The following is a 22,607-nucleotide window of genomic DNA, read 5'->3' as shown; positions in this document are numbered from 1 at the left end:
CCATATGATAGAAAATACTATCAACCAGTACTGAGCAAATTATGTCAAATTAAAACTCTTAGTTATTATAAGATACTTAAAAGATCAATAAAAAAATCATAATAAAATTTTCTGAAATGCGCCCATCAGGAGATATTAGATTACAACAAAAATCAATCTATTACAGAAACAGCATATTGGTTTGCAGTGAAACTGCCCAGTGCAATGTCCCTAAAAGTAAATACCAACACTTACAAGTTTATTCTAAAGAACAGCTTTCCCTAGACTCAGTGGTGCTAGAAGCACAGTGTATCAAATGTCTGCATATTCCCGTTTGTGTCATGTCTGTATACCTCACTGTGCACATGATATTTGCATTATAAAGTTACCACAGCTTTGAAAAGTCATCCATTATCTGCATACAAAATTTTTACCTCCTGAACTGATCCAAATCTCCATCACTAGCTTCAGAGAACCCTATTCTTTAATGCTACTAAAAAAATCAACAACCCACTCCACCCTAAAATGCCATTCTTAACTGGGACAAACATTTTGTCTTCTTACCAGATAAATACACATTATGGGTTTACACAGATCTTGTGGGTCAGTAATAAGTTGTTCTCTACAGAAAATTACATAAATGCTAGGTCCTGTGACCTATCAAGCTAGACATTAGAATAGTATTCTGCTGGAAATGGGAAGACCTTCTCCACAAGCTCTAGAACAAGTTCAACACACATACACTTTGACACTATTACACTTCGTTTAGCACAGTCATTTTGCATTTCCCTTAGAGAATGTCAGGTATACACAATTTGGGTAGGTACAGGTAAAATGGATGGGGAGAAAGAAATCAAATATAGTGACAAAAAATAGAAGAAATATTTCTGAAACAGTGATACTGAAAAATATTTCGTTAGCTCTTATTTTGTACAACATGTGGTTTATTTATTCAGACCTCTGCTAGATAAACAAGCAAGCATTTCAGCAACTAATGCAAAGCTAAAACTCTTCTTTAAAGTTAACTGGCAATCCAGATATCCACCAACACACATCTCCAGTTGACTTCTACAGCTATCAGAGGAAAACCAAATATAGTGGGGTTCAGCTTTGAAACGCTTAGAGGGAAACCAGATGTTTTTATTTGTTATAGCAGGGAAGGAGGAACCTGAGGAAGGAAATGAGGAGGCAGTTCCCACTGACAAGGCACAAACCCAAGAAAACTCCTTAGCAGCCAGTGCTAAGAATTGTATTAGAAATGTTAGAACTGCCACAAACATGGAGAGGATGGGAATGCCTGGGTGTGGAAGCACCAAAATAAAAAGGACAGAGAAGGGCAGTAAGCATGGCAGATGTCCATGGCATACAGGTCAGCAGTTGTAAGATTCCAGGACACAGCTGCCTGAGGATTCTCACCATGCATGAATCAGATGATAAACAACAATGAGTCAGTCCTGACAGCTTGCCAGGGTGGGACAGGATGATGAGGCCAGTCACCCTCAGCTCCTGGAGTGTGCAGAAGGCACAACTGAAACCAGCACAGAGGCACCCAACTAAAACAACCCAGAGGACATGACAAGGGCCTGGTAGCCAGCATCCTTTATCCTGTAAGGAAGCCTGCTCAGACCTCCCAAATACTGCCAGGATGCTGGAGAGACTACTTGGCACATATGAAAAACTGGCTCTGAAAGTGCATTTGAAACTTGTTTTGTTTAAAATTAAAGTAACTTTTCCTCCTGTAAGGATTCACCTTATGCTTTGGTACAATGTTGCAAAAGTGTTGTAGCGCTATTTCCAAAGGACCCAAGAGTCAAGGTCAAAAAAACCCAAACCCCCAATAAACCACACAATAAACAAATACAACAACCCCCCCAAGAACAACAATAAACAAAACCCACAACAAGCCAAAACAAATTAACAAACCCCACCCCCCCCCCAATAACAACAAAAACCCCCAAGCTAACAAACCAAACAAAAACCCCAACAACACCCAGCAAATTTATCAGAAACCACTAGGGATTAAATTGTAGCTGAAGAATGAGCTCTCTGGTAGCCAAAATTATATATCTAACTCTTTCTAGTCAAGGCCAGCAAGACAGATCTTAATGTTAATCAAACATCTCAGACCCAGCAATTCATCTCTTCAGAAGACCAGGTCATGATGACTTGTGATGAGACTGAGTGCTTGTAGCCAATTCACAACATGGGAATTCGGATCCCTCAATCCCTAGTAGTCTGCTTAAGGGCACCAAAGAAAGCTTCAGAGTTCCTAAATGTTCTGCATGGCTTCCTCAAATCTCCAAATTCAAACTCAGCTTTTCCACCCAGAGCCACTGGACAGTCACATACAGATGAGGTTACACAAAAAAACCCTCCCCAAACCTGAGGCATTTCCTCACAGACATAGGCCACATCAATAAAACAAACAATTATTTAGCACTGCCATCAGGCTTCAGCAGTTTTTTACAATTCCATATTACCACTTACGCATATGTAACACGTCATTATTGACTACACTCTGCAGTGTAAATTTTTGTGAGAAACTGTGTTTAGGCTTCCAGTACACGCAACTGTTTTATGAACCAATGATTCTGCTTAAAAGGTGCCAGAATAAAAAAAAAAAAGAATTCCAGCTGACCCACGGAGAGCAGGCGCCACATGACGGCCGGGGTGGCGAAGCAGGCGAACACGTCGTCGGTGCAGGCGAAGTGGGTGAGGTGGGGGAAGGTGACGGACTGCCCCCGGCACTGGCCCCACATGTACACCTGCCCGCTCTGCGTCTTGGCCGCCGACGTGTGCGCTGAGTGGCAGGCGGCGATCTCCACAACCCTGCGGGCACAAGCGAACAAAAGGAGAAAAAGCAAGTTACTCCCACTAAGAACAAATCGCAGTCAAGAAGCCACTGCCTCCTGTCTTTCCCCAGTGCATGACGTACTTTTAGGCATGCATGTAAGCAAGAACGCTTTCCGGTCATACACAGCAAAACTAAACGGGCCGGCAGTGTTTCTGCAAACAGCGCGCACTCCAAGTTTCTCTTTGGAAAAGCACCTTGGGAGTGAGCAGCCAGTGCTGCAGCAGAGCAAGAGTTGCATCTGCTGCAGCACATGCTCTGCTGACCCCTCCGCTCTCTCAAGCAAAGCTATGATGAGTTTCAAGCCTCTGAATGCCCTTGGTGGTGCTGGGCAGTGAGGTGAATGGCTGTATTAAGTTGTAGAGAACAAACACTTGGAGAAAATGAAGAAGGAAATGAGAAGGCATTAAAAAAAATAAAAATTGCTTTTTGGCTTATAATTGAAAGATAATGAAAGCCTTTTTTCTGTTTGCTTATTGGTAACTTTATAAACCAACAAGTTAAACATACTTCTTCTTACTCATATAATTACTATGGCTTTTGTTTAAAGGACTTCCATTTTGAAAATTAAAATTTAGAACCAAACAGCACTTAAAGCTGTTTCTAAGTGTCTTTCAGCTAGGCTATGTTTCTAATCCTAAGGTTGATTTAGGACCTCAAAACTCCCACTGTGTACAGCATTACACAATCGACTGTTTTGCAGTCTGAACTACTGCTTGTTTACTTGTGTTCTCAGCTGCCTGGGGATAATGGCAGGGAAACAAGTTGCTTAAAGCTGTATGCAAAAATCTGCAGGTTTTAGTGAGGCAATATTTTCACTGACACCAAGAATTCATATTCTGACCAACAAAAGGCAAAGGCAGCATGCAACATTCAAACTTGTATTAAATTATGATTGCAACATTTTAACTGTGGCTAAAGTGTCTGGAAAAAATCACTAACATTTGAAGAAAAAACACAAATAAATAGCAACGTTCAAGATCAGGCCATGTCTCATCACACCACAGCAGCGATGCCACTTCCTCACAATGATGTACTCAGACATAGGGTTAAGAAGAACATCTCACTCTCCTTATTCACAACAGGAGACCAAAATCAAGATTTATGACCATATACATACTGGGCTTTACACAAGCAACAGAGAAAACTGCCCCAGTGCCCCTCAAGGACCTAGAGGAAAATATTTAACTTGCAAAAATTGAAGCTTAATTTTTAGGCAACAATACCAAGAAACAACTCCTCCCTTTCTTCTGCGTCATGAGCCAGATTTAATGGCAGAAGTAACACAAATTGCAGATGTCCACCCTTCACTTTTCCTGAGTACACTTCTTGTCAGAGGTAGCATATTAAAACACAATTTATATTAACAGACAATAAAGCCTTTATTGCTGATTTCAAGCAATGAAACTACACCACTGAAGGGTAACTGCAATTAAGGCCTCTAAAGTACAGTGTGAGCCGAAGCAGAAAATAGCATATTCAGGCTCAGAATATTCAGTTTCTCTTTCACAGAAATGGTTATGGGGCAGATTCAAGTACTTTCAGCGAAAATTCTATTCACATTTAGCAGATGAACCATTGCAAAAAATTAAAGGCTCCTTCTCCCAAAAAAAAAAAAAAAAAAAAAAAAAAGATTAAAAATACCATAATTTTATGTAGTTCTTCTGTGAGTATGTCAACCAATGTCTGATTTCAAGACTGTAAGTATTACCTGTCCTTATCCACATTAACTGTTGTAGGGTAAGACTGGTTACTTTTATTCCCAGTACCTAACTGGCCGTATGAATTGGCTCCCCAGGCATATATCTGACCTTCATCTGTTAGCACTAATGTATGTGCATAGCCACAGGCAACCTATAAGGAATAATAAAAAGAAGAAAATCTCATTTTTATGTAAAAGTAAGTTAATACAGATAGATGCATCTTATGCTATAGGTTTAATGCCATTGATTCTATACTACTGTAAAAATTACAAATGAAGGTAAGTTTATTAAAAGTGAAAGGAAAGTAGATGAGGTGACTTTGGGAAAAAAATTACCAATGAGAAACCCTGACAGATAATCTCAAGAGGAGGGCAAAAAGAATAGCTGGAAACCGAGAAAGAAGGAAAGCTATATGACAAATTTGAACAATATGCAGAAAAGTGCAGATTGTCTGTCTTACATTGACCCTGCTCCATGGGCAACTGGTCTAATATGAATAGCTTTACCACTGGAAAAACAGCTCAGGTCTCCCTGTCTGACCCTCTCGTCCCTGACTGACAGCCACACAAAACTGTCCCCTCCCTGTGCCAGCTCTAGTGCTCAGAGGAGCCTCTGCTGAGATCACTCCCCATCCCTGGAAGTGCTCAAGGCCAGGTTCACTGGGGCTCTGAGAAACTCAGTCTAGTGGAAGGTGTCCCTGCCCATGGCAGGGGATGGAACTGGATGGTTTTTATGGCCCCTTTCAGCCCAGACCATTCTGTGATTCTCTAAACTTAGATCACTGGAAGGAAACTCTCACAGTATGGTCTGAGAACCACGCAAGATAAGCAACAAGAGCAATCAGCCAGGAAAGAGAGGGAAGAGACAAAACTCTCCATATCGATGGCAGCACACAGCTGCATCATAACCTCTTGTAGCAAGCTCCTCAGTCATGCTGAGCTGCCTCCTCACGTCGGATTGTTCAAAAAATTCACTTGGTATAGGCAGCAGATGTCCCACACACAGACAGATACACAGTGGCAACACCACAGCAACAGTCTTGCCCTGCAGGAGATAATGTGACCTCGTACAGATAGACAGCTACCAAAAACCAGTCTACATGGCTCATAACTACCTCACCTATCTGTGGCCGAGTTTCTCAGGTATCGTGGGCATGATATGCTCACAGATACCATTTGAGCTATTCCAAACTAGGCCGAACTAGGCCTCAGGCCTGGGTCTAGTAGGCCGCAGAACGTTCAGCATACGTAGTAGCAGATAAACTTATCTCCTACTAGGTATGTGTTAAGGTATGGCCGCTCGCAGCATAGAGGTAATGGCACTGAATCTCCGTAGCTACCTTAACCCTAGATTGCTTACATACTTCTGTATGTTCACCGCCTATCACAGTGCACCTGCTAACTGTAAACTATTCGCTCTGTACTTAACCGGCCATCTCGCGGAATAAAGCGGAGTTCGTGCTGGAAACCATACTGGTTGGTCTCACGTTACTCTAGTCCCCGGTCTTACCAGAGCTCGGCTACACCTATCCTTATATGATCTGCAAAGATACACCATAAACACATATACTCCACTGACATCCATGATACATGTGATGTACTTGAAATGAAATAAAACATCAAGTTATTTACTCAGTGGACAGCTACAACATGGTATTAATCAATATCAAGCAAATGCAGTGGATGGAAATAGAATCTAAGCCAAACTTCCTGGAGCATTCACTCTCTAAACAGAAGAATAAATACACGGGAACATAATACTCACTTTATTATGTTACTATCCAACAGTAGTTTCTACCAGCAAAGCTACCATCTACATCCTAGGCACTGAATGTGGAATTATGTCATTAAATGAGTTTCTTTTAAAAGACATAAAAAATCCATAGCTTTCCTGAGCAAACGCAATAAATAGGATCCAAAGCTCAAAATGCTCTTCCAAATTTTCATTAGGTTCCAAAACCAATGTTTTCTAACAGCTTGTATCATTTTCCTGACAGTATCCTCTATTTTGCATGAAATAATTAAAAAACTTTCAGTATCAGTCCTGCAGTCACTTTAAATATTTCTTATTAGCCAAAAGAAGTCATCAGTTTGCAAGTAACTTTCAAAGGTCAAGACTAACTGTGGAATCATACCAAATGTCAGCCAAATGCAGTGGAAAGCAATTTGTTCATACTCCAAGCACCAATAAGTCACTGTAGCTGGAGTGCAGCTCTAAAATGAAATTCAGACTGCAAGACAGACAAAATGCTAAACTGCAGTGTTTTTTCAGGAAAAAAAAAGCAGCAGGGGTTAATGAAGAATGGAATATCCTAGAAAGACTCTGCTCTTCACCAAAATAACAGCAGTAATTTTAAAATTAATTTTCACAGGAAACAAAGAACAAAACAAAACAAACATTTCTAATGGTCTAGTCCTCTTTAAGTAAAATCCTGACCTCAGTGAAATCAATGGCAAAATTCCCACTGAACTCCACAGGGTCACAGTTTCTCCCCTGTTGACAGAGGCCCATTTTAGGACATGGGATCTTTTATTCTGATGTCACTTTGAACAAAGGACCGTCTCCTCCAAAGGCAGCCTCTGCTGCCCACAGGAGCCTTGCAGAGGTTCCTGGGGGTTTGAGGCGGCGCAGCACAGACGTACCCGCTGCACACGAATGCCCTGCAGGGCTGCGATCCGGCATGGCGTGGGCTGGTTGCCACTGCTGCCCAGCCCCAGCTGGCCATTCCCATTGTACCCCCAGACATAGACCTGGAAACAGAGACAGGGACTTTTAGCTGTTTGCTACTATTCACTTCTTTTTTTGTTTTGTTTTACATAAACACAAACACCTTCACACATGCACCTATCTATATAAACACATATATACACACACGTTTCTTTAAAATGACAGTTACGTGCTCATCTAGAATTCTTAACTTCCACATCCAGGCTCTTTAGGAGTTAGATTATGTAGGACTACAATATTTTAACAGGAAGAACAGAAAATCAGTGATTCATATGGCTGCTTGCCAGCAGAGTAAATCTGGCATAATACTTCCCTTTTTCAATGAGCTGATTTCTCATTCCAAAACCTTCTAAAAGCAAACACACTAGAACAAGTATAAAATGGAAGCTATGCACAACAGGTTGAGTAGGCAGCTTTATGCCAAACATAAGAAAAAGGGAAAAATACCGAGCTCTGATAATTTCAGTGACGTATGTTTTACTGCAGTCAATAACTACTTAGTTCTAAACTCAAGTCTGGAGAAATAGAGCCAGCAAGATGTATACTGCCCAATATCATCAGCTGATATGATCAAAAACAAGAACTCTGAAACCTCCTTGTATCTTTGCAAAGAGCGTAAAAAAGTATGAGAGACATTCAAGAGGTACTCCAGTACAAGAAATATATGCAATGCACTTTTGTTTTCTCTTAAGATGTGTGAATATGAGCACTGAAAATTAAAATACCGTTCAGCAATTATTCTCACATACAATACTTCAGATTCTAGTATAGACAATAATTTATCTAGGAATGCTGAAGACACCAGTGGTATAATAACAGGTTTTTATGAGCAGTATAAGCAGCTAGATTTAAGCAAGTCTGGAAAGGAAAACTTCCTCTCTGAATAACAGCTCATTATTAACAGCTTTGAAATTATCTACATGCCAAGTTATTACATAAAGTAAAATTCAGTCTGAACATTCACTTGAAATTTCTTACCTCTCCATTTTCCACCACAGCCATAGAGCACATCTGTCCACAAGCTATATTAACAACTATTTTATTTTGTAGGCAGCTGGTAACTCTTCGAGGAATTGGTTGATTTGCTGTTGAACCAGATCCAACCTGGCCCGAGTTATTATAACCCCATGTGTACACCTGTTGCAAAAGAATTGTCATCAAAGGCGGCTTTATAATGTGTTGGAGTCTAGAGGATCTCTCTGACAGCCCTGGAGAGTCAGGGGGCTGTACAGGGGGGTCTGGGATTTGTACAAGGGGGTCAGCTAGCTTCTCACAGAGCCTAGAAGGACTCTGATTTTGGCTTCTATCTATGGAAGTGAATGTTCACATGAAGGAAGAATCACAGATCTTAAGAATTTAGAAGTAGATAGTAGTTTGTCATAGAGTATAAATATAGAGATTAGGATTCATAGTATACGGGGCTGAGAGGACAAGATGGAGGAATTGGGGAGTGGCCCCTAGTTTCTTTGTTCTTGTTCTCATTCCCTATCTTTTGCTGATTTGGACTTTAGAGATTGGTTTAGAATAGAACTGACATGTTAGCGTAGCAAGTTAGTATTGGTAATGTTCTGTAAACAATAAATACGTCTTAGACTGTAGTTGGGTCGGAGATACGGTACATAAGGTATGGGGCTCTCTGATCTGGGCCAGTCTAGCGGCAACTCAGTGCCAGTCCAACGGCGTGTCTTGCTTTGCTGGGGACGCCTTGCAAAGCCGAACAAGAACTGTTAGATAGTATGAAATAAACAACTTTAATAACCTGAGCTGCTAGACTCACAGTGTCGTCTCTGCCTTCGGTGTAAAACGCTCAGGGCAAAGAGAAGACAGAAAACCGTATTATCTTAGAGAACAGCAACCCCAGGGAAATACCCAGAGAACAGCAACCCTGGGGGAAGATTTCTCTACCTCAGAGAACGGCCGCCCCGAGGGGAATCTCGGGGAACATCAACCCCGAGAATAATGTACAGCTCAAAGTACACATTCAAGAGAGGAAAAAGCTGCATGAATAAAAGAATTAATATTTTATGTGGAAGTGAATGTATTGTTTCACAAACCTAGGAAGACACATAGGTTTACAACTGAACCATTTCTAACAAAAATATGCCAAAGTACTTATATATTCCATTCTTTTTATGTTCCTCCACTCGAAGGTAAGAGGAAACATGGTGTCTGCAGTTAATGGAGGAAGAATCCATTGCTACTTTTCCAGAACCCAAACTAGAATAGCTAAGCAGCACAAATGGCACCTCAAGGCAAATTCCAGGAAAGTTTTTAGTTTGCAGGTAGAATTCCTTACAGTGAATGTGATTTACATTAAAATCAGCTTTAATTCCATTTAGCAATTTGAGTAGAGCGTAGGAAGGAACTGGCTGCATAATTTGTTACTACAAGCAGATGTGGCACAAAATCAGTGCTCTGCACACGCTTCAGAACAGCTACACCCTCACAAGTTTCAATTTTTTGGAAACATTTGTGTTACATCAGCACCATGAGGATTGCAAGAAGCAAGGTCTAATGCTATAGGTGCAGAGTGTTTTCCTGTTCCTCACAAATGTGTGTTTCACTAAGAGAAAACAGATATTGGTTCCCACTACACTCACCTCTCCATCAGATGTTAACACCATGGAATGGTGAGAGCCACAGGCAACCTCAATGACTTTCTTGTTCACCAAGTTGGTTGAGACTTGACATGGAACAAAACCGTGATTTGTTGTGCCATTGCCCAGCTGACTATAAGCATTATGACCCCATGTATACACTTCTCCTTCTACAAGAAAAATATAAAGGGCTGATTCAAAAATCACTGCTTTTCCAATGAGTACACAACATAAAATTACAAACTAAAAGGTCAAATTCAGTAACAATATGCATACTTAAGTATATAAATACGTATATGACTATGGTGCTGTTCAGTCCATGGATGTACCAAAGCTGCCTGGCTCATGTAGTGTTGGCCACTAATCCAAAAAGACAGAACCACCATAATCATAGTAAAGGAAAACATACTGCTGCAAGACAAGGGATGGTGTAATACAGAAGAAAAATGATGACCTGACAGTCAGAGTCCCCATTTCAAATTCTTTGTTACTGACAATCAATGAGAATTTCTTGTCTATGCCCCAGCACTGTTTCCCACTTTGGAAAATTCAAATAATAAGCTTTCACTCCTTTACAATATGCATATTCCCTAAGAAGGGTTCCCTACAGAACTACAAAGGCAAAATATGCTACACTAAACCAATACTTCTCTATAATACTTTATCCTATCAAAATGAACAACCTTTTCCTCAGTTCACCAACATGTGAATACAAATTTCAGTAAACGTGTGAAACATACGGCACAGAAACTTATAGCAAAGTGGAAATGACAACAGTTAACAAAAGAATTGTGTAACAGCTAACAGCCTTCTAAAAGGTAAGTTTAAAAAGGCTGCGCTGAAGAAAAGCTATTCATGCAAATGGAATTACGAGTAAAAATCATCAAGGATCAGTAGTGGACCTGCTCTTTGGCAGTACTTCATCATCAGGTTAAGGAGTATGAGTGTGTCAGTGGGATCTGCCAGTAACAAAGGTCAGAGGAATACAGATGTATACATAAAAAAGCATGCAGAATGGTCTGCCATGAACACTACAGAAAATGATGGAACACAATTGAACATAAAAGAACACATTTACAACATAATTCCCCTCACCTACTTTTAGTTATAACATAGAATACTGAAAAGCATTTCCTCATTAACGGAGACAGGTAAGTGTGAACATCTTCAAGTAGGCTCTAGCAGAACCTCACTGGGAAGACAATATTAATAATTTTCCCTCAAGAGCAAAGTACTTATTTATGAACATAAAAGCCACTACCACAATGTAGATAAAACAGTGTCAGTGCAGGAAGCATGAAGTCTAGGAGGCAACATAATGGGTCTTTAAAGCACATCCAAAAGTAGGTACTGGAGGGAAAAGATGCATTTTAGCTGAAGGACAGCATGGGCACAAGAACACAAGGGCATAATGTAGCCACTAATGCATTTCAAGAGCATCCAGAAGTTTCAAATTTAAGAATTTAAATTTGTGAGAAGTGAAAGAAAAAACTCTTCCAAAAGTACTAACAAGATCGAAATAGGGCTTGAAAAACTTCTGAAAATAACAAGCCAGCTGACATGCCATATTTGCCAAATAAAATATTTTTGACTTAACAGTCCAGAATACTCAACTCTCTCTCTTATGTTACCAACCCAGACCTTTCACACCTGCTGACTGAATTTAAGTGGACTCTCTGAAAAAGCAATAGTCAGATTGTACTTTACCTTCTGTAGCAAGAACAACATGAGGGCCACTTCCATAACTCAGGCAGGCTATCTTTTTGCCACACAGGGAATCTAACCTCCTTGGTTCTATAGTGCTCTGCATGTCTCCTGTTCCCAAACAGCCACTGCAGTTCATGCCAAGCACAAAAACCTGTTATAAAAGAACCACAGACTCATAACTTAGGTTGCAACTGAGAACCTCCTCCAAAGGTCAGCTAGTCCATTCTTATGCTCAACAAAGACCTAAACAGAACAGTTGACTCAAGGCCACATCCAAAGATTCTAGAACATGTCCAAGGAAAACAAATCACACAAGTGCTTCAGGATTTAACCCCTCTTCTGGTAATTTTTTTTCTAGTACTGAATCAGAACTTCCCATCTTGTAGTTTGTGTCCACTGCTTCTCAGCCTGTCACTATGCACTTGCAATGAATGTCTAACTCCATCTTCTCTTTGTTCCCTGATTGTGGTAGGAAGCCTTTAATTTAAACTGAAAATGTTTCAGTAGCAAACAAAACAATCAGGCATTTTTGCATGCAGCTTTCTCTAGGTGTATTGTTATACTACTGGCCTTCAAAATAACTTGATCCATAACTGATTAAACATGTCATGTTCATACACACTCTTGGACAATTACCTCATCATTTTCAGTTGCATACAACACTTCATTGCCAGCACTGCCAAATACACAGGCTTGACGAATTAACTTGATCTCTTCTGGGGAACAGAGAGAAAAAATTGGCCATTTCCCAACATCCAGCATCTTCAGGGCTGACAACAGTGTTGCCTCCAAGGCCTGATATTATAAAAAATGCTATCAGATACCTGCACAGAGAGAAATATATGCCTTTGCGTAGTAAAAATCAGATAAACACCACCATCTCCTTTTTCAGCCACAAACCAGTATGTTTTAATTCTACAAAACTACTTGAAAGGAAGACATTAAACAAGCATATAAAATATATCATGATCTAGAAATAAAGGATCTATATTCATGGAGAAAAGTACCATGTAAGAGGTTAAATGGTGAGGTCATATTTTTACTATATTCATACAACATAAGTGCATGTTCAATGCACAAAAATTCAATGTGCAGCATTCCAATATAAAGTGTAAAGTGTATATTCAAGATTTGAAATATGTTTATTTGCCCTTGGTGCTAAAATTGGTGTTAAAATAAGAAACCATAAAAGAAGTGTGGCAACAATACACTTATCTTTGAGAAATATACATATTTGTTTTCATGTATGTATTTTTTCTATCTCCAAATTATATAAAGATGAGAATAAATTCTAGTTTGGAGTCTGAAGCATGTTATATCAGCAACACATATATTCAATAACATATATTCAATGTAAGAATATTGCTTATTCAATTAGTATCACTGTGGAAAAATATGCACAGAAATATGCATAACATTAGAAAATCAAACCCGAAACCCTAAATTAATCCTAAATTAAAATTTTAGACAAATACCAGCTAATCACACATTTCTTTATTATATATTTCTGAGAGGGGAAAGAAGGATTGGCCATCTTCACAGAAAAAAGTTGTGGTTTTGATCACACCAGTTCTTTCCCCATCTCCTCGCAGCAAAGAACTGACCAACTTCAGCCAAATTTGCAAGTGAAAGGGAAGTAAGATTCTGCTGACACAATCAGCTTGGCAGCAGGCAGCTGGACAAACAGACATTCTGTTATGAAATAAGGCAGTGAGCAACTAGGTCCAAACTAATCCCAGCAAACGCTGTTCCCTGTGACACGTAGCAGCGTTATCGGGGACAAAGGACCAGAATCCATATGGAATCAGTCTTCCTTCATCTGCTGTTTGCAGAATAATTTCTTTTATGTCAAGAGGTTACCATTTATTCTATTGAGAATTTTAGGCCCTCTTAAGATATGATAACAAATACTGAAAGCATCACAGACTGCTCTTCCAACTGCATCAACAAAACTGCATCCCACTTTTGCTCAAGACTGAAGAAGCCTGAAATTCAAAAGGACAGTCAGGGAGTCCTTCAATTTTACAGATTCCTGTATTGGAATAACTTATCAGTTTCTTTATAATGTGGGCTCTAAATTCCAAGTGCTCAGTGGGTCAGAACCCATTCATCTTAGTTGTTTTTTCTGTAACCTTGTTCTACAAAGCACTCATGTCCTATCCTCATAATTAACAGGTTAAAAACCCCACCTAACTCTAGCATTTCTTAACACTAAAATAATACACTGGAAGAAAAAATCCCCAACTACTCCTATAAAAAGCACCCAAGGAAATACTTCTTATACTGATCTTGAAAAAAAAAAATAAACTTTATCAAACAAAAAAAATTCCATAATCTAAACCCTGTCTCTGGAATTATTTTAGTTACACTCAACTCAGTAAGAGGTAAGAGATATTCTTCTACTTTTCCATACTTTCTCCCCTCACACAGTTCCACATTATATTTTGTTTCAAAAATATGAAAACCAGCTGCAGCTCTTAGCCTACCAATATTTATATCCTATAAGTGATCAGTTCCCTCATTATATTGCACGAAGCCACGAAATGCAGACTTAGACATGAATCTCAGAAGTTACATGAATATATTGTTCTTCTAATATTTTCTGGCTAACTTAAGCAATACTTCTTCAGCTAGTATCATTTCTTCTACCTAGAGCTTTTCTTTTCTCTCAACCTTGAAAAGTACTTGCATGTACTAAACCACTGCTGAATGGAACCTTTTGAGCAGAGCAGTACAGGATTCCCAATACCAATCGACACTCTGACCTTGGCACTGACTCCTTGGGGAGGAGGTTCATCCTCCATATGGATTTGTGCTTGTGTCCCCCTGCAGAGAGAGAGCTGTGGTTAGAATCACGATATCATATTGCTGTAACAATACTGTCTGAAACTCTGTACAGTTAAATATTAAGCCAGAACTATCTTCTTCTGTGGGGTGAGAAAACAAGAAGTGCAAAGCTCTGTCAGTTTTGCTTTTATTTACACCTGTACAGTGATCAGTTAGGTAGACTATGCTCTTCTCTATTCTTTCCTAAAATATTAATTCTTGGACAAAACATTTTTTTAAAACAAATAGAAAAATTATTCATATTGTGATTGGAAAGAAAGATGTTCCATAAGCACCATACTCCAGCATCTTTTCATTGCAGTAAAAATAAATTGAGAACCTTCCTGACATAATGCTTTAAGACATTTCTTTCAGCAAAGGAAAGGCACACTGCTCAGTGAATTTAATTACTGGCTTAAGCCTTCAAATGTACAGATTCCAGTTCCATTCTGAAACCAATATTAGAAAAACATTTGTGTCTTTTCAGGTTTACTGAGAGATGCTAAAAAATTTATTCTACTTCAGAAAATACTGTCAGCCCTGTAAATTACCTGTATCCTTTCTATGGCATACATTATCAATAGAAACAGATTTTCAGACCAGATGTTTCTTCACAAATATGCACAACTCCACTATCCTAAAATTATTTCCTAACATAAAGCCATGCAACTCTGTTTTCAGTAAAACTACAAAAACGAGAAGCAGCTCTGAAGCCTCTTTCACTGAACAATGATGAAAGCTGTACACATCATTTTCTTTGAGGTACATTGATTCAGACATAGCTAAAAATCTGTTTACTTCTCACATAAAATTACGTCTGTAAAACTCAGACCATAGGCAAAATAACATCCAACAAACAAGGTACCATTTTACTGAGTTAATTTTCAGAGCAATACCACATTAAAACAGGTATCAAATGCATAAAAGTATCAAACTGCATAAAACTACCTAACTTACTGCTAAACACATCTCTTATGTAAGACTTCATGTCGTAAGACCTAATACAATTACATAAAATATATGAAATTAGTATGACTTCAGTATTATAAATGTTAATTATTCAACATGTAATCTACTGAATAAACAATTCTTTTTCTTGAAACAAATAAAAACCCGAACAGCTTGACCCTACTAAATACACACAACTGTTAAGCTTAAGCTTCAACAAAACCCACAAATCTACACCCATACAGTGCATTTTAGAGACCTAGTTTGAGACATTAAATGAAGAGTTCAGCTCATGTGTGATTATCAGTGAAACTGATAATCAAGGCTAGTCAATATTTTGCAGCACCGATTTCCAGCACTCCCTAGCAATGCTGACATGTGTTACCCACTTCTTGGCCATCCTTAGCCTACTCTTAGACCCCAATGGAATAATTACTAACTGAATTTTCTAGCATAAACAAATGTAGAATTCTGTATTTCCTTCCTCAAGCCATTTGATACAAAACTGATACCCATGATTCTCCAGGTTCTAGTATTTCACTTAAATTGCTCCTGTTCAGACAAAAGCAGTTTCACTTAAAAGCAGTTGATTTGTTAGTACAAAGATACATTAGGATCTAATCACCTCAGTTAACTAATAAAAAGTGCTCCACTTCATTACTTTTCAGACCCCCGACAGTTGTGCCTTGACTTTTCAATAACAAAGATCAGTCACATGCCCTCCCAACTTAAAACTTAGAACATCTTTTATCTTACATATAACTATGAGAAAATTACCCTGCAATTCCACTTTCAGCTTGCTCTGCAAACATAGACACCTTACTTCTGAGCAAACCTACAGGAGTACACAGGGTGACTCAAATTATGCCAGTTTATTCTTTTATTCAAACTCATGTCTTCTAATAGAATTACATACTGGGTGTCACACATCTGCATCTGCAAAGTTGTTCTTTCCAAAAACCTGTAATTGATTTAAGAGTCACCTGGGAATCCCAAAAATAAAGACAGAAAAAAAAATTAAGCCTGTTTAAGAATCATTCTTATCCATATACTTTAAAATACTAGCAATGATTCATATTTGCCTACTTGTATGACTTTTCCTCCAGAAAAATAACAATTGTGAATGCAGTCATGCAAAGAAAAACAAAAGTATTTTCATCAAAAAAGAAAAGACAAAAACCTATATATTTGAGTAAATCGGGTACAGGAAAAAAACATATCCTAGCTATTTCAGACAAGTTCCTGGGTTTGTTTGTCTACTAAATCTTTTAATAGGTGCACAACTACTAAAACCACTTACTTTAAAATAGCCACTACACCTAAAAAAAAATGCAATACTTACTTTAGAAGTAAAAAGGTAAGCAAGAAATAAGGAGAAAACATTGTTGTAATCATCCATTTCTTGAGGATGTGAACAGCCTTTTGATACAAAAATATTTATATCAAACTTCCACAAATCTCTTATCTGGAATCCAAGTACAATTAAGAATCTGGGCAGCATACCCTGGCAGTCTCAGAAACTGGAAGTTTTGACCCTCATTTTGGTCCAACCAAAATAGATATTTGGGTAAGACACACATATTTCTGCAGTACACATAAGATTGAGTTAAGGAACATAAATACTAATTCTAGTAGCCAAGCTTCATTAGCATTCCAAGACCATTTAACCCTAAATATTTAAACAGGTTCACTGACTCATCTGAATGTAAACATTCTTGTAGATTCTCTCTCTAGGAACTTGGCACACAAACAAAAATTTTCAGAACTCCACTTAGTATTTCCTCCCACTTAACTTGAGCATTTATGAATATCATCTGCTGATTCAAAGGTCTGTCTGCAGCTTCTTCCCCAAGGACTCTAACCACAGGCTTAGGAAAGATTACAAAGAAAAAGTTACAGAGAAAAGGGACTTGATGAGACTTTTAGGAAAGGAACTTAACCTTCTCTGATAGTCCTGATTTCTCAGCAGTTTCCTACCAGAGTAGTCATTACATGATGCTAACTTGTCCAAGCAATATTGCCAACACGAACTCCTATTGAACAGGTCACATTCCTTTCTAGGAACACTATTTTCAAGATTATCTTCCTTCTTCATGTACAGTGAAATTCCAGTACTACACCCAGTGCTGACAATAAATTGACAGAATTCAGCTTGTCATTCATTCTTCCACTGATGTGGCATTTTCCATTACCACAAAATTGCAGACCTTGACAAACAGTGAGGGGTTGTTTCAAAACCTTCTAACTCCAACTAATGTATAAAGTATAATAAAAAATCTTCTCTCCTTCCTTTCTTGCTTCATGAGATCACATTGTGAATTCTTTGCTCCTGACGCAAGTTCCACTGTGTGCCTACTCGTTACACGAGCAAATCAACACATGGTTTAGAGGCTAGATCCAAGAAACTCTTTATTGGCTCCATCTCCAGAGGCAGAACTTTAGCCAAAAGCATCTTGTCAGACACCACCTCTCTTCTGGCATGACATGCAGTTCCACCTGTTGGCTCCAGGGAAGGACCTAGAGAATGACCTCACCAAAGTTTCCAGAGGTTCACATGCAGAATGCATATCCTAAGTGATGGTAAGACAAGTGTTCATATTCAGTTTCTTCATTTTTCTCATTCCTATTCCAGTTACTTTTCCTCCTTTATAAATGTCTATCTCCACTGATGTAGAATGGTGAATTGTTGACCAGCCAGCAACAAGAGAGGAAGCAACTGGAAAAAAATCATCATTACCCACCAGATGAAAATATAAATTAAAAAATAATCCCAAATTCTTTGCTTATCCTACAAACCCTAGAGTCAATCTGAAAAAAATAATGCCACCCCTTTGGCTATCTATCTACTCAACTTTAAAAAGAAGAAGATTTGAAGAAAGTGGCTGGCAACTACTAAGAAAGAGAAGCTATATAACAAACAAATGAAAGATAGAAATACAAAGTCGAGAAAACAGTAGTGTTTATTAGAAAATTAGGCCTCCAGTAGAGTTACTGAAATGTCAAAGTCAGCAGCTAAAAAAGCCTGATAAGAAAATGTCAATCAAAACACATTTTCACTTAAAAGTATTTACACTTCCTTCTACACATGCAAAAACACCTTTTGAAGGCAAACAAGTGCTTCAGATCATGGAAGCAATGCAAGAACTACTTTAAGTGCTGAAAGGTATTATTGGAAGATGCTGGAATCACTTTCACATAATTACTGGTTTACTTCTCCAGTAAAAGAAAAAAAAAACAAAACCATAATGAGCATTACCTCTAGACCCTGAGATGTGTTAAAATAATCAAACATTTATGCAGACAGTCTCTTGGGAACAAGATGTCATTCCTGCATTGAAATCTATGCTAGTGTAACCTAATGTAACCTAAATCTAACCTGAGGTGCTAAAGAAAAACATCTGTTCACAATTTTGATATGGCTAATCCAAGATTTTCAGAAAATTAACTTGAAAAGTTCCTTCCCTTTGCTGAATTGTTCCCAAACTCTAAATACAGATCAGTTCCTGTAATCCATACAGAAACACAAACATAATACAACTGATGCAATTGTTGGCTCTTGCCTATTTTATATTCTACATAAAACTTAATTTACCATACAGCTGTTTTGTAGAATTGATAACTTATCTTAATTTTGACCTTTCAATATGAGAACCAGCTTTAGGGAAACAAAATTAATCCAAAGACTCAGTTTAAGGAAAAAAAACAAACAAAAAACAACATCTGTCTTAAGAATATTGACCATGCAACAGAACAAAACCATTCAGAACAATGCAGTAAATATGCAAAAGAAACAGCTGTCTTTTCTTTTTTGTTTTGTTTTGTTTTTTGGTTTTTGTTTTGTTTGTTTGTTTGTTTATAGTAACATTAAGGAATTGTAGTACAGAAAATATTAAAGCTTTAAGAACTTAAGAAGCACTAACAGGTCAGTTGTTCAGGATAAACCATGTACCAGTTTCAGATGTCAGGTGGCATTGTACCTGCAAGTGGGAGCCTGACAAAGCCAGAATTTACCTAGGTATATACACCAAACAGGTATTATATACCTGGAGCTAAGAATTTTGATTGCTAATCCTCCTAATGCTGTCAGCCTATGAAGATACTACATGCTACAGGAGAGAGATAAAACAGTAAATATAATGTGCATGAGAAAGAAAAGTCACCCCATTTCCTCTACCAATAAATGATACCAAAATACCCAAACATACTGTTCCAGTCTTCTGGTACTGGAACTACTGGACATTAAGTGGCAAGAGCATTGGGTCAGACATAACACACAGAGGTTTCTCAACCCTTAAAAAATAATTAAAAGACAAAATGTTATTCTTTCAAGGTAAAAATTGGAGCATCTAACATTAAGTCTACTCACTGCAGTAGCCTTCTCCGAACTGCCACAGATGATTTGCATCATGATGCCAAGGCCATTTTACCTCAACTTTATCACTCAGTGGTCTTATTTCTATTATTGTTTTCACTTACATGATTAAAGAAGCTTAAAAAAATTGTCTGTTACTAACTCAGAACTATTTTTGCCACTTACTGTCAAATTGGCACGTCACCTCTTCATTTTCTTTATTTAACTATCCTTTTTCCAGTCTTTATTTCTAAAATCCTTTTTGATGGTTAGAAGTTGTTTTCAATAGACCTTTTAAAATTTTTTTTGGATATAAATTCCAAATGGATTCCACCTTTGGCATTAAACAGCTTCCTACCTTCTTTACTTTCTAGGGCCCTCAGGACTCCTGTACAAACAACATCACGAATTAATCCTCTTGATTTTTCCAAGTTTGCCTTTCTAAGACTAAGAACTTCAAACCTGTTTTGTCACCTATATTATTTCTATTTATTTTATCTAATTAAAAATGTGATCCAAGATCACAAGCTGACTAACAAACCACCTTTTCCCAGAATTTTCACACTGCTCATCGAGAGCAAGTCTAAGGCAATTCAGTGCTTATTTGGCAAGCTGACAGCAGTTGTTTGTAAGATCACCTGGACCACTGTGTGTCTAAAGGATGCCATCATCTGCATCTCTTGGTTGTTCAGCCTGGAGAAGAAGAGGCTCCAGGGAAAACATCACTGTGGCCTTTCAGTACTTAAAGGGGACTTAAAAAAGAGGGGGAGTAACTTTTTGCACAGGCAGATATTGATTGGACAAGGGGTAATGGCTTTAAATGATGAGAGGACAGAATCAGATCAGACCCTAGGAAGAACTTCTTCACTCAGACAGTGGTAAGGGCACAAACAGTTTGCTGAGAAAGCTGTGGATGCTTCATCCCTGGCAATGTTCAAGGCAACTGGATGGGCCAGGGGCAACCTGGTCTATTAAATGGTATTCCTGCCCATGGCAGGGGGTTGGAACCAGATGATCTTTAACATCCCTTCCAACCCAAACCATTCTATAATTCTACAGTCTAAGAAAGAAATCCATCTGTAATAATCTGACATAATTCCTGAGAGTATCTCTCAGTAAGCAATATTCTTACACAAATCCAACTCCTGTGGTCTATAGCAGACACCATCCAAAGCTCTTATCGTTTTCCTATCTCAAAGCAATGATATGCTTGACTCTTTTCTTTATCCACACAATCTCTTCCTTCTGCTTTATGGTCCATCACATCATTTACATCCTGCATAATTCTGTCACATTTATTTCCTACATCTGGACAGCATTATCTCTTCTATCAACACTGAGCAGGACAATTGCTTCTAAATTTTTTCTTTCCTGTGTTTGCTTTCACATCCTCCAACATGGAATCACAGAATGATTTTGGTTGGAAGGGACCATAAATATAATTTTGTTCCAACCTCTGCCATGGGTAGGGGCACCTTCCACTAGACCAGGTTGCTCAGAGCCCCATCCAACCTGGCCTTGAACATCCCTTGATGCCCCCCTTGAAGAATGGGGCATCCACAGCTCTCTGGGCAATTTGTACCAGTACCTCACCAACCACAGAGAGGATTTTTTTTCTTAACATCTAATCTAAATGTACTCCCTTTCAATTTAAACCTGTTCCCCCTTGTCCTGTCACTGCATTCTCTTGTAAATAGTTTTGCCCCATCTTTCCTGTAAGTTCCCTCCATGTACTGGACAGCACGTCAGCCCCAATGGTTTCTCATGATGCACAAGCATTACTCCCTCCAGACCTTACCCCACTTGTAACCCGCGTAAAACCTCTTTGCCGACTGTGCCTGCTGTTAGAAACTTCACTTGCCCAAGGAAATGCCATGAAATCCTCCCATCTCGCACACAATGAATAAAGGGTGCTTGGTTTCCAAAGCACCCCTTCTTTTCCCTCAGCCCATAACCCAGCTCAGCTCGCCCGTCGTGCCGCCACCACCATCGCACCTCTGCGCACCTGCGGGCAGCGCGCACCGGCACTCACACACGGCACTCCCGACGGGCGCCGAGCACACACAGACAGACTCACAGACACGGACAGACACACGGCCATCCCCGCTATCGGCCATTTACAGCCCGGGTGCCCGACAAACGAGGCCCCGGGGAGCGCAGCCCCAGCCCGGCCCAGCACACGCTGCGCGGGCGGCCGCGCCCTGCCCCAGCCCCGCTCCCAGCCCCGCTGCCCGGGGCAGAGCAGGGCAGGGCAGCACCGGGACGGGGGAAGGGCCGCACAGGGAAGGGGGGGAGCCAACCCCCTTCCCTTCCCTCCCCTCCCCTCCCACCCCCGTGGCCGCAGCTCACCTTCCTCCTCCGCAGGCGGCGGCGGCTCCTCCCCCGCTCCGCCGGCCAAGGGAAGATGCTGCCGCGCTCAGGCGCCTCCTCTCCGCCGAGCCGGGAGCAGGGGAAGGGGAGGGAAGCGGCTGGCACCTCCCAGCGATCCACCCACTGCAGCGGGAGCCCCAGGGCGCTGTGCCCCGGGCCGGCGGGGCAGCGCAGGGCGGCGGTGCCGGCAGCGGGGAGAGCCGCGGGAGGGGCGGGAGCTCTGCCAGGGCCCGGCCCGGGATGGCGGGGCGGCTTCGGGGAGAGTGCCCAGAGCCAGCACGGGGAGACACCACCCCTTCCCGCCTCCCAGCCACGGAATCAATTAGCTTGGAAAAGACCTCTGAGGGCCAGAGGCCAGCCTGTGACCCAGCACCACCGTGACAGCTAGCCCGGGACGCTGAGTGCCACATCCAGACTTTCCTTAAGCACGTCAGTGACCGTGACTCCAGCAGATCCCTGGGCAGCCCCCTCCGGGCTGGAGCCTGGGCCAAAATCCACCTGTCGACCACACACCGAGAGACACATGGTCAAAGGGGAACGTCAAATAC

At 40.0% G+C, this 22,607-nt stretch overlaps 1 protein-coding gene across 8 annotated transcripts in view; it reads right to left on the bottom strand.

The window, feature by feature from the left end:
* Positions 1-22,309, bottom strand: part of RCBTB2 (RCC1 and BTB domain containing protein 2) — a 33,547-nt gene extending 11,238 nt beyond the window's left edge. Inside the window, exons 1-9 of one of the 8 annotated variants that reach the window (XM_063392106.1) lie at positions 22,039-22,309; positions 14,330-14,390; positions 12,201-12,359; positions 11,565-11,715; positions 9,861-10,027; positions 8,239-8,397; positions 7,176-7,283; positions 4,542-4,684; positions 2,618-2,808 (exon numbers count right to left, since the gene is read on the bottom strand). In XM_063392106.1, coding sequence (XP_063248176.1) covers positions 2,618-2,808; positions 4,542-4,684; positions 7,176-7,283; positions 8,239-8,397; positions 9,861-10,027; positions 11,565-11,715; positions 12,201-12,359; positions 14,330-14,368 — 1,117 coding nt within the window. In that variant the 5' untranslated portion in view covers positions 14,369-14,390; positions 22,039-22,309. Of the gene's footprint in view, positions 1-2,617; positions 2,809-4,541; positions 4,685-7,175; positions 7,284-8,238; positions 8,398-9,860; positions 10,028-11,564; positions 11,716-12,200; positions 12,389-14,280; positions 14,391-17,278; positions 18,055-21,684; positions 21,963-22,038 lie in introns of those variants that run through there. The other 7 variants (XM_063392103.1, XM_063392105.1, XM_063392101.1 and 4 more) reach the window with 7 other exon arrangements.
* Between the last annotated feature and the right edge of the window lie 298 nt (positions 22,310-22,607).

This window comes from Prinia subflava, chromosome 3 (assembly GCF_021018805.1).
Source record: "Prinia subflava isolate CZ2003 ecotype Zambia chromosome 3, Cam_Psub_1.2, whole genome shotgun sequence".
In the NCBI taxonomy this organism is placed as follows: domain Eukaryota; kingdom Metazoa; phylum Chordata; class Aves; order Passeriformes; family Cisticolidae; genus Prinia; species Prinia subflava.
This window is presented reverse-complemented; position numbering and strand designations above follow the sequence as displayed.